The 12,910-nt window shown below is 39.1% G+C and overlaps 1 protein-coding gene across 1 annotated transcript in view; it reads right to left on the minus strand.

The window, feature by feature from the left end:
• Positions 1 to 3,624: 3,624 nt before the first annotated feature.
• The window catches only part of ULK4 (unc-51 like kinase 4), a 179,011-nt gene continuing 169,725 nt past the window's right edge, over positions 3,625 to 12,910 (minus strand). Inside the window, exons 36-37 of the mRNA XM_083379010.1 lie at positions 5,963 to 6,051; positions 3,625 to 4,041 (exon numbers count right to left, since the gene is read on the minus strand). Of these exons, the coding sequence (XP_083235136.1) occupies positions 3,978 to 4,041; positions 5,963 to 6,051 (153 nt within the window). The 3' untranslated portion in view covers positions 3,625 to 3,977. The remainder of the gene's footprint in view (positions 4,042 to 5,962; positions 6,052 to 12,910) is intronic.

The raw sequence follows: 12,910 nt of genomic DNA on the forward strand, positions 1-12,910 counted from the left end.
AACGGTTTGGCATGAAATGTCTATTTATATACAAATAAAACAGCATTGGGCCAAAAAGATATCATGGAGAAATGGGAAGTAATGCTATAATAGAAGTATTCTTTTCAGGGCCATTCAAGAGAAATGAGGTTTTCCATTCTTGTTTTAAGCAGCGACTGCCTAGCTGCTCCAGGTATAGAATGGGCCACTAGGACAGCATTTTTTTTCTCTTTAAATATTGCACCTACACGAGTGTTTTTACAGTGCATTCATGTGGCACTTCTGACCAGCTTTGTGCAAATTGCAGAAGTAGCATCCTGTAATTTTATGCTAGACAGGCAAAATTTTGAGTGTTTTATTACGCACTCATCTTTGGAAGAGGTGTGAAATAGTGGCTAGAGTATGTGGTGCTTTAGTCTCATTGTTAGAAGAGCTGGTTAACTTCCAAGTGAATCTAGACAGGCGTCCAGGAAACTAAATGGATAGGTACAACTTTGAGAAGACAAATTCTGCCCTAATTGTTTAGCTATGCTATTCACTATAATTGAGCTTCTTTTAATAGGAGCAATGGTAATCAATCCTGGCAAATAGATGGGGAAGAAATGGAGGTAGTGACAGAGTTTATTTTCCTGGGCTCCAAGATCACCACAGATGGGGACTGTAGCCAAGAAATTAAAAGATGCTTGCTCCTGGGGAGGAAAGCCATGGCAAATCTAGACAGCACACTAAAAAGCAGAGACATCACCCTGTCAACAAAAGTGCATATAGTCAAGGGTATGGTCTTCCCAGTTGCAATGTATGGCAGTGAAAGCTGGACCATAAGAAAGGCTGAGCGCCAAAGAATTGAAGCCTTTGAACTATGGTGCTGGAGAAGACTCCTGCGAGTCCCTTGGACTGCAAGGCGATCAAACCGGTCAGTCCTAGAGATCAACCCTGACTGCTCTTTAGAAGGCCAGATCCTGAAGCTAAAACTCAAATACTTTGGCCACCTAATGAGAAGGAAGGACTCACTGGAGAAGAGCCTAATGCTGGGAAAGATTGAGGGCAAGAGAAGAAGGGGACGACAGAGAATGAGGTGGCTGGATGGAGTCACTGAAGCAGTAGGTGTGAGCTTAGATGGACTCCAGAAGATGGTAGAGGACAGGAAGGCCTGGAGGAACATTGTCCATAGGGTCGCGACGGGTCGGACATGACTTTGCAACTAACAACAACAATGGTAATCAAAACTATTATCAGCTCTGGCTGTCACACCAGATCCCAAAGATGCTTTTCTCCAAATTATAGTGTGTGGAGTATGTGTGTGATTTCCAAAAATGAATCCTGCAAACCAGAAGCACTTTTGAGATGTTTAGGTGGATTGCATGAGCTGAAGATAGTCCATTATCAGATTGATAAAATTTTGTAGTTGTATAATCCTCTACAATGAATAAGAAATGGCCCCAGCCAGTGGTTTCTCGTTATTCATACCTTGTCCCTCACCAATCACAATATAGTATAAAAAATTATGTCCCATCATAACTTCTTAGAAACAATATTTAGGCATCATGAGAGCCAATTTGGTCCAGTGGTTAAGGTACCAGGGTAGAAATGGTGCCTTAATTTCTAGTTCTACTTAGTCATGAAAGCTAGCTGTGTGACCTTAGGCCAGTCACTGTCAGTGACACTTAGGTTGTAGGGAAGAGGAAGGAGCAGTATTAGATGTGTTCACTGCCTTGACTTATTCGTAAAAATAAGGCCAGATATAAACTTACCATATTGTTACTAAATTTTAATAGTATTCTACCTAACCATTTTCTGTGCCTCACAAAATATTTTTTACTGCGTTACATAATGATACAGATGCTGTGCTATTAATGGTTTTAAAGACAATAATTGGCAATTTGAACTGGACTCAAAAACCTAGTGGTAAACAATGTGGCAATAACAAAACTTAAGTGTTACTCAAGTCTAATGGAATTATGGTAGATATTTAGCTGCTGCATTGTATATTACAACTCTGGGTCAGTCTGGTGCTGCCAACAAAATCTATGCAGTCCCAAAGCTCATGAGGTTCTGGATGGGTCAAGATAAATTCAGATTAAATCTTTCCAAGATATTGCTAGCTATCAGTAGATATTCAGGTGACCTAATTGCATTAGTTCCTGTACTGTATATGGGTTCAGGCACCTTCCCTGTAAATAGGAAGAAAAAAAGATCTGTTCCAGCTGTCCAAGGCAAGCCCAATGGAGAATGTGTCCAGTAGTCTGGCTAATTGTGATCTAGGCATGAATTGATAGAGCATCTTGCTCAGGTGGACTTGCTGAAGCTGAAGATGGGCAAAGGCTTCCTAGTCATAGCTTCTACCTGCTGATTCAGAAGGGGTTTTTTTTCTTCCTTTTTTCAAGGAAGATCCCAAGTGAGTTTATGAACTAGCACAAGCATGTCAAACTGCTGGCCTATGGGCCAGATGCATCACACCAAAACCACACCCACCCCATTGCCGGCAATGGAAAAGTCGCCATATATCGCACAACATCACATGACATTGCAAGTTTGACATGCCTGAACTAGTAAGATCAATTTCCATTTCATAATCAACTTTAAATCCTGACTGAAAAGGCCTAAGATAATCCATTATATTTGTGGTCTTATGTAGTTGATTTCCAATCATCTTCTCATCCCACCTTTATATGGAACTTGGAAAAACTAATATTTTGGGCGGGAAGAGGGAATTCAGATTCATGGCATACTACTGCCTGCTTAAACAAAAGTATCATTACGTATTTTTCCAGACATACATTAACTACTTACCACATCTGACCATCTACACAAACCATTGATCAAGTACACAAGTGGCTGCATTCAAACAGAAGATCTTAACCCATCTCAGACGCTATATGGATAAAAGAATCCAAATACAAGATGTTGCCTAGTTAACTACAGTGAAACATCCAACCTAGAATGGAACAGGCAACTTGATCTGTTAAGGCAGTGGTCTCCAACCCTCAATCCGTGGACCAGTACCAGGCAGCGGCATGCCAGCAACCGGTCTGCACAAACAAGCAAAGCTCCATTCGTGAGATGCAAGCAGCATACAAAACCACGTCCCTTCCGGTCCACGGAAAAAGCTCTCCATGTAACTGGTTCCTAGTGCCCAAAAGGTGTCCTGTTATCTTTACTGTGAAAAGAGTTGCCAAGAAACTGGACATCATAAGTGCAGAGAAATGACATTTTGCTGCTTTGACTGCCACTGTAGCAAACGTGCTCTTAACCAGGTTTGCTTAACCAGGTTCTGCTTCTGGTTTTCTGCCATTGTTACTTTAGTCATCTTCTCAGATATTTCTCTCAAAACCATTTCCTTTTACAAATTCCCCAAGCTATAATCAGAGCAAATGTAGTGGCAGTCTAAATTGAAATGGTACAAGATTTAAATCTAATAAAGAAGCCATACTTTTCCAAAGTCCATTTTTACAATTTTTATGGAAATTGTCAAATCTTTATTTAGGTACACCTCCAATGCTTAATGTAAAATCAAATTGAAATCAAAAGGCCTTGCATAAGAAAAATATCTAAGTAACATTGAACCTAAACATTTAAAAAGTTAACTTGTGCCCAACTGTTCAGCATCATGTTACTGAGATCATAATGATTTATGTTTCAAATCTTAAATATTGATTCTAAAATTTAAATACGGGATGCATTCAGCTAACAGTAAATATTGCAGAGAAAGATAGACTGTTGTCTGCATCATGCATTGTGAAAATTTCCTATTAGACTAGGGAGAATCCAGCCGTCTGTTTATGGAATTTCTTGACTTTATCTTTGTTTCTTGTTCCTTCCAAGGAGTTGTAATAACATCTAAATCATACACATGAAAGGCAGCATGTGGGCTATATTACATAATTCCAGTTAGCACTACCACCTTACCTTCAAAATGTAGATGAGAAATAAATGAAACAAGAAAATAAATTTTATTTTAAATCCAAAAGAAATATAGATGCACAACAGAATGCATGCTGCTAATAATCAATTTTCCTGAGGATTTCAGAAGCCAAGGAAGCAATAACTTTATCAGGATGGATGCTGAGAGAGAGAAAGAGAAATGATTATTGTAAGGAAAAAACATGGAGAATTATTTAAACATGCAGATTTATTGAAAAATGCAGACTCATTTTAGCCATTTATAAAAAGGTTTTTTATAATTTCCCCTCATTTGGTCCTTCAATATCTTTATAAACTATCTAGACAAGGGAATAGAAGGGGAACTCAACAAATTTGCAGATAATACTAAATTGGCAGGAATAGCCAACAACCCAGAAGACAAGCTCAGGATCCAAAAATATCTTGACAGACTTGAACACTGAGTCCTATGTAACTGTTAGCTTACTCAGTGTAGATAAAAGTACGGTTTTACACTTAGTCAAAAAAACCCAACTGTATAGGTACAGGCTACATGAAACTTGGCTTAATGCCAGTAATTGTGAGACGGATCTTGGAATCCTAGTGGACTTCTCTTGTCTCTCCCATTCTTTTCCTCCCCAATGTCACAGCGTGGAGCTGCAAGAAGTGAGACGCCCCCAAGCGCAAACACACAGAGAGACACAAACACATGCACGGGTCTGGAAGAGGCGAGCTGAGAGCCACACAGAGGCCCTGCAGGCACAGAGGCAATGACGGGGGGGGGGGGGGGGGAAAGGCAGCTTAAAAAAGTGAACCTGTGAAGCGCTCAGAAGGCAGTCCCTTTCCCCCTTCCTTTCTTCCTCCCTCTCTCCCAAGGGATGGCAGGAAGGGGAGAGATTGCCAGCACTGCCTGTGTCCATACTGCCACTGGCCGTCACTATCCCAGGCAAGCAGGGGCGGTCCCAGTGAAAGGGAAGCCTGGTGGCTGCGAGGCTAGATCAGCGAGCGGGCATGGCGCTGATCTACTGGTAGGGGCCATCAAAGCTGGAATTCGCTCTGCCTTAGATCCACAGGGCAACTTTGGAACCAGCGAGCCCCCCCCCCTGCTGTCTTTGCTCCACCCCCTGGAAGTGCACAGAGAAGGCGGCAAGCATGTGAGTGCTGGTGTCCAGGGGGAAAGGAAAGTGCTTCTCTTGCCTTTTTTCTTTCTCAGTGGTCAGCAGGGATGCTGGGCGCTTGCCGCCTCCTGTTCGCGTACCCAAGGGGCAGAGGTAGCCCCTCGCTCACCCTTACCCACCAAAACCTTTTATATCTTTTCCTCTCTGTCCCCCTTCTCCTTTTCTCTTCAGGGCACCTCCAGCTTCCAAAACACCAATCAGCTGGAGTCCAGCGTTGATCTGGACCTTCTGCCAAGCCCTGACAGCCCTGCAGCTCCAGCTGTTTCTTCCTCAGGCTTGTGCGGCACTGTCGCCGCTTCAGCTCATTCCTGTTCCCCCCTTGCTACCACTTCTCTAGGACAGTCACGTACTACCTGCCAGGTGCCAAAGTACCACCGATGGTACACATACCACTGGTTGAAAAGCCCTGGTGTTCAGTATTCCTAAAAGCAGGGAATGACTGATAATAGTAGTTATTATGAGTAGAAATGGCCTGCATGGCTGTTAACAAAGCAGCTATCCAGGATTTTGGAGACAGTTGTGGAGATCCATGCTTTCAAACATTTATTTTTCATAAACAGCCACTGGATACATCTTCCCTCTATTGTATATTTGAAATAAACTATTTTTATCTATTACTATTACTCAAGTTACTCCATTTTGCTGCCAATAGGCACAAGCACACAATGTGAGATGATACACTGGGAGAAAAAAATGTGCCAAAGAAATCTGGTATACTATGAGAAGGGATCATACTGAAAGAATGCCAAATGGAGAAAGTGGAGAGAGAAAAGCTAGGAACTTAGAACAGAAGAAGCATCAGCGATAGAACTATATAATGCAGTGTGGATTAGGAAATTAGAAAATTATACACAAGTCAACTATAGAGAGATGAAAGGGAGGAATGCGTGCACAGGTAGAAATTCCAGAAACCTAAGGGAACTCACCTGGATGCCTGGGCCAACTTCTCTAGTATTTGCACAAGAATTCCCCCATCATTCTTCAGGCTTTCACAATGTTTCTCATTTGAAGTTACCTGTTATCACAAGAAGAATTACAAAAAATTTAGAAAAATACTCATTTCTAACCTGTGTAATCTCTCTACATCCTATTGTTACACTAGTGTTTTAATCCAAATTCTCTGCAATCTTCCATCTCAAGATTATATAATTATATTTGGCCACAAGGACTTTTTAAAGTAATGCTAGACTAGGTTATATTCTTTCTGAGCAAGATTAATTCAGGAATCAAATAATTCAAAGTAGAGGTGTGGGAAGTTGTTTATATTTTAATATGAATCAACCTATTTTGTATTTTATCAATTTGTCAGTTAGATGTATTCTATTCTTCTACAAATTTACAATGGAATTCTTGGTATTAAAGCAATGTATGCCAAAATGTATACTTTGTAGAATATTTCTATAGTGGTTAAGATACCGGATTAGAAACCAAGAGACTGTGAGTTCTTCTCCTCTATTGGATTAGGAGATTTGGGGCAAATCACTCTTTCTGTCCTACTCCTTTCATAAGAGCTTTGGTGTAAAGAAAATAGGGGGCAAAAAGTATTATGCACACTGCCAGGAGTAGAAGATGAAAGAGATACAGAATGCATATGTGGAAAAAAATGTTAATATAGCCTAGATATGTTCAATTTATAAAATACATGTGAATTATTATGCATTTTTTACACCTAAGCTCATGTAGCAACTGAATAAAGTGGATTTATGCACAGTATATTTGAATCTGAACAAATTCAGATTTATCTATTCAGAGTTCAGAGTTCATTAGCTGAATACAAAAAAGCAATTAAAATAGCAAAAAATCCCATGGCAGATTAACTTTCCAAATACAGTATCTTTTACTAATGACAGAGAAAAAAACCCTCTAATAATTATTCACCTTGGGAAAATTTACATGAATTCCACAGTAGTATAGAAGCTTTTATTAACAGGTTATTTAAAATTTATGCTGTTAAAAATGCATAATAAAATGCTAGACTACCCCAGAACAACCCACTTCTCAGAAACATAGGCCCAGTTATCTTTCAATGTCATTAAAAGAAAAGTATAATATGCTGAACCCTGTTTTCTCTGAAATGGATCAGTAATAGCTGATGTTATAAATCCTACGTATGTATTTTGACTTTGCATTAATATAATGTACAAGTAATGTGATTTTTTCTATACCTTTAAAAAGTGTAATTTATGCTTTCCAAAGCAATCATTAGACTGGATTGTAAATTATCAAAGTTTAGTAGATCAGATTGATAATTATAAATAGTTCTAAAGAAATATCTCATCATGTCCATGCATCATTATTAATCATTTAAACAAAAAATAACTGGATTATTTTAAGATGGTATTTGAGTGTTTTGCTTTTAAAATGTAATTTCAGATAGTGGATGAAAAAGATTTTGAGGTTTTTTTATACACATAATTTAAAAATATAGATTGCTTGAAATTCCTATAAGACATATATTAGAGGTCAGATAATTGCTTGTACAATTATTTTTATGGAAAAAAAATAAATTAATTTGTGACATTTTGTAAAATCACATTAAAGCACTTTTGATCAACTCTGAATCAACCATGCTCAGAATGTTATAATACCTCTATGTACAATAAAATGAAGTTTAATTGTTCTTACACACAAGGTACCAAGTATTTATTGGAAAAGAGTTAGCAAGATCAATGAAAATGAGAGGAAATACCTATTAAAATACTAGTTTTTAGGCTGAAACAATATTTCAGAATTATTTCACACTTAAGAATTGTCTAGGCAAAATGAATACTGTTCAGTCGCCAAAGCATTTTAAGAAATATACCTAATTTTATTAACTAGGTTTGAGAGACTTTAATGAAGACATTAAAGACATTTTCAGATAAAATTGATATTCCAAAGATCACTCAGGACTAATTTGCCTTTATAGTACAAGAAGCAGTAAACAGTAAATATTTATATCAGTGAACCAAACCAGAGGAGTTTTCTGCAGATTGGTACAAAATACTGCTTTGTTCCTATACCATTGAAGATTGAAAATGATATTTCCTATTCCTTTTAAGATGTTTTTATAACTATGATTTTGAAGGCTAGAGAGAGCTTGTGGATTGTCGTCTGATTTCACTGTTACAGGCTGACGCTAAAATGGTCACAACTACATTGTTATAATGACTCCAAAATTCTTTTCCCCTACATAACGTTTTTTATAAAAGGACACTGAAAAACATCAGAATATTAACTAAGAAATTAGATATGTAGCCTGATAAAACTGGACATGGCAGAAACTTCAGTGAACATTTCTTTTTATGCCTCAGCAAAAAGGCCAGACAGCATTGTTGCCTTCATACAATTTCTCACACAAGGAAAACCAATCACTAATCCTGCACTGATAAATGGATGAGGCTGGAGGTTCAACAATTATTTTTTTAATTTGCTTATTCAGCCTTCAGTGTTATTATTTTTATACACTGCTTCTGCCAAGACTATTGCTTTCCCAAGAGTTCAATTGTCCTATGAAAGCAATTGTCCCAGAAAGAATGAAGCGACTGGGCCAAAGCCGAAAGGACGCTCAGCTGTGGATATATCTGGTGGTGAAAGGAAAGTCCGATGCTGTAAAGATTTTTTCTCAATAGGAACCTGGAATGTAAGATCCATGAATCAAGGAAAGCTGGACGTGGTGAAACAAGAGATGACAAGACTAAACATTGACATCTTAGGTATCAGCGAACTAAAATGGACAGGAATGGGTGAATTTAATTCAGATGACCATCAGGTATACTACTGCAGGCAAGAATCCCTCAGAAGAAATGAAGTAGCCTTCATAGTCAATAAAAAAATAGGAAAAGCAATACTGGGATACAATCCTCAAAATGACAGAATGATCTCAGTTCGAATCCAAGGCAAACCATTCAATATCACAGTAGTCCAAGTCTATGCCCCAACCAACGGTGCTGAAGAGGATGAAATTGATCGGTTCTATGAAGCCCTACAGCACCTTATAGAACTAACACAAAAAAATGATGTCCTTATCATCATGGGGGATTGGAATGCTAAAGTAGGAAGCCAAAAGATAACTAGAATAACAGGCAGGTTTGGCCTTGGAGTACAAAATGAAGCAGGGCACAGGCTGATAGAATTTTGTCAAGAGAATACGATGGTCATAGCAAACACTCTTTTCCAACAACCCAAGAGACGGCTCTACACATGGACATCACCAGACGGTCAACACAGAAATCAGATTGACTATATGCTCTGCAGCCAAAGATGGAGAAGCTCTATACAGTCAGTAAAAACAAGACCAGGAGCTGACTGTGGCTCAGACCATGAGCTTCTTGTTGCAAAGTTTAGGCTTAAATTAAAGAAAGTAGGGAAAAGCGCTAGGCCAGTCAGGTATGAATTAAATTATATCCCTGTTGAATATACAGTAGAGGTGACAAATAGATTTAAGGAATTAGATCTGATAGATAGAGTGCCTGAAGAACTATGGACAGAGGTTTACAGCATTGTACAACAGGTAGCAACCAAAACCATCCCAAAGAAAAAGAAATGCAAGAAAGCAAAATGGCTGTCTGAGGAAGCTTTGCAAATAGCTGAGAAAAGGAGGGAAGCAAAAGGCAAGGGAGAAAAAGAAAGATATGCCCAATTAAATGCAGAATTCCAAAGAATAGCTAGAAGAGATAAGAATGCCTTCTTAAATGAACAATGCAAAGAAATAGAAGAAAACAATAGAATAGGGAGGACCAGAGATCTTTTCAAGAAAATTGAAGAGATGAAAGGAACGTTTCATGCAAAAATGGGCATGATAAAGGACCAAAATGGCAGGGACCTAACAGAGGCAGAAGAGATTAAGAAAAGGTGGCAAAATTACACAGAAGAACTATACAAGAATGAGCTTAACGTCCCTGACAATCACAATGAGGCCTAGAATGTGAAGTAAAGTGGGCCTTAGAAAAGCTGAGCAACAACAAAGCTAGTGGAGGTGACAGTATTCCAGCTGAGCTATTCAAAATCTTAAAAGACGATGCAGTAAAAGTGCTACACTCAATTTGGCAGCAAATTTGGAAAACTCAACAGTGGCCACAGGATTGGAAAAGATCAGTTTACACTCCAATTCCAAAGAAAGGCAGTGCCAAAGAATGTTCAAACTATCGCACCATTGCACTCATTTCTCATGCTAGTAAAGTTATGCTTAAAATTCTACAAGCTAGACTCCAGCAGTATGTGGATCGAGAACTACCAGAAGTACAGGCAGGATTTCGAAGAGGCAGAGGAACTAGAGATCAAATTGCTAACATACGCTGGATCATGGAGAAAGCTAGAGAGTTCCAGAAAAACATCTACTTCTGCTTCATTGACTATGCTAAAGCCTTTGATTGTGTGGATCATAACAAACTCTGGCAAGTCCTTAAAGAGATGGGCGTACCAGACCATCTTATTTCTCTCGAGAAACCTATATGCGGGCCAAGAAGCAACAGTGAGAACTGGACACGGAACCACTGATTGGTTCAAAATTGGGAAAGGAGTCCGGCAAGGCTGTATACTGTCGCCTTGCCTATTTAACTTATATGCAGAGCACATCATGAGAAAGGCAGGGCTAGATGAATCAAAAGTTGGAATTAAGTTTGCTGGGAGAAATATCAACAACCTAAGATATGCAGATGATACCAATCTAATGGCAGAAAGTGAAGAGGAACTAAAGAGCCTCTTGTTGCGGGTGAAGAAGAAGAGTGCAAAAGTTGGGTTGAAGCTTAACATTAAGAAAACCAAGATCATGGCATCCGGCCCTCTCAATTCCTGGCAAATAGATGGGAAAGAAATGGAGGTAGTGACAGAGTTTATTTTCCTGGGCTCCAAGATCACTTCAGATGGGGACTGCAGCCAAGTAATTAAAAGACGCTTGCTCCTGGGGAGGAAAGCCAAGGCAAATCTAGACAGCACACTAAAAAGCAGAGACATCACCCTGTCAACAAAAGTGCGTATAGTCAAGGGTATGGTCTTCCCAGTTGCAATGTATGGCAGTGAAAGTTGGACCATAAGAAAGGCTGAGTGCCAAAGAATTGAGGCCTTTGAACTATGGTGCTGGAGAAGACTCCTGCGAGTCCCTTGGACTGCAAGGTGATCAAACCGGTCAGTCCTAGAGGACATCAACCCCGACTGCTCTTTAGAAGGCCAGAAGCTCAAATACTTTGGCCAACTAACGAGAAGGAAGGACTCACTGAAGAAGAGCCTAATGCTGAAAAAAATTGAGGGCAATAGAAGAATGGGATGACAGAGAATGAGGTGGCTGGATGGAGTCACTGAAGCTGTAGGCGTGAGCTTAAATGGACTCCAGAAGATGGTAGAGGACAGGAAGGCCTCGAGGAACATTGACCATGGGGTCGCGATGGGTTGGACACGACTTTGCAGCTAACAACAACAACAACAACAAAGATGAAAAATTTCTGACTTATTTTTCTTAATAACTTAGCTAGGTAAAATGTCTACTGAAGTTAAAGACCTCAGAATAAGTGATCTGATTCACTAAAGGAACATATTTATTATATAGATTAAGATAAAAGGAATTAGTTTAGAGTTGATGGAAAAAAACAATGCTATTATGATTCTCATGGCCCTTAATGTAGATGATAATACACATTATGCATGGTGGAATACACATCCACAAAATATACTAGAACAAATTGTGGCTAAAGTAACAAAGAAACAACTCAACTCAATCCATAGAATCAGTAAAAGGATTCTTTTAGCTTCACATTTCTGTAAATGGCTATTTTCTCCTGATTTTTCCATATGGGCTATACCAGTGGTGGCAAACCTTTTAGAGACTTAGTGCCCAAACTGCAACCCAAAACCCATTTATGTATCATTGGCTGCTGGGTGGGCATGGCCCTTTGAGTGGTTGTGGTCAATTGGGTAGGCGTGGGCCATCAGGTGGGCATGGCTGCAGTGTTAAAGGCAGACTGGGTGGGACTAAAAAGTTCAATCAATTCCAACTTTGCGAGAACTTTTTTTCCCCGTGAGAAGTTGAAATTGATTGATTGAACCTTTTTTTGTACACAGCAGCAGAGGCCTAAAGCAAAAAGGTTTTATAAATCCCAGCTGAAGGCCTAGGACTGGGGTGATGGCACGCATGCCCACAGAGAGGGCTCTGGGTGCCACCTGTGGCACCCGTGCCATAGATTTGCCACCACGGGGCTATACTATCCCTTTCCTTAGTGGGAGCCAAACTAACCAAAATGCCTTCTCTCCTTGAGATAGAAGGCAAAAGAACAAAAGCAAAGTGGAGTTTGCCTGCCTTCTTTTTGAAGCCCAACTGAGAATGGAAATTTACTATTCTGATTGATTCTTTAAAGTTTGATTTTTCTGAGTTCTAGTGATCTCTGCCCACTCTCTCTATCAACAAAATATTTTCTCCCAGTAAAGGCTGTTTTCTGATTGGCAGGAACACTCACAACCTGAGCCCTCCCCATCTTTTGACTAGAACTTTTAAATGGGATTGGGTAACATTTTTGTTTTTAAAGATTTAAAAAGGCAGGTGAACTTGGGATATGGTTGTAATTAGAGAGTTTTGTTTGGTTTTCATTTGTTTTTATGAATTTTCTTCTGTAAAGTTGTATGGTAAAGGGAGGAGAGGTTCACTATATCTTCCTTACTATTTCTCAAAGGTAATATATAGAATACAGCCCAATCAGCAAATTCCTCAGTATTTTAATATTATAGTACTTATAATTATGCTCAATTTATCCTACCACAAACAAATCCTGAAATTTTTATTTAACCTATTCAAATTCAGAATCTCTCCAAGTTTTCCATTTTTTAGAACATGTAACTCATCTCATGTTAGCACTGAACTACCCTAAAAACAAAAATTATAATACCAAAAACCAATTCTTACAACA

The sequence above is a fragment of the Vipera ursinii genome (genome assembly GCF_947247035.1).
Source record: "Vipera ursinii genome assembly, chromosome: Z".
Taxonomy (NCBI): Eukaryota; Metazoa; Chordata; class Lepidosauria; order Squamata; family Viperidae; genus Vipera; species Vipera ursinii.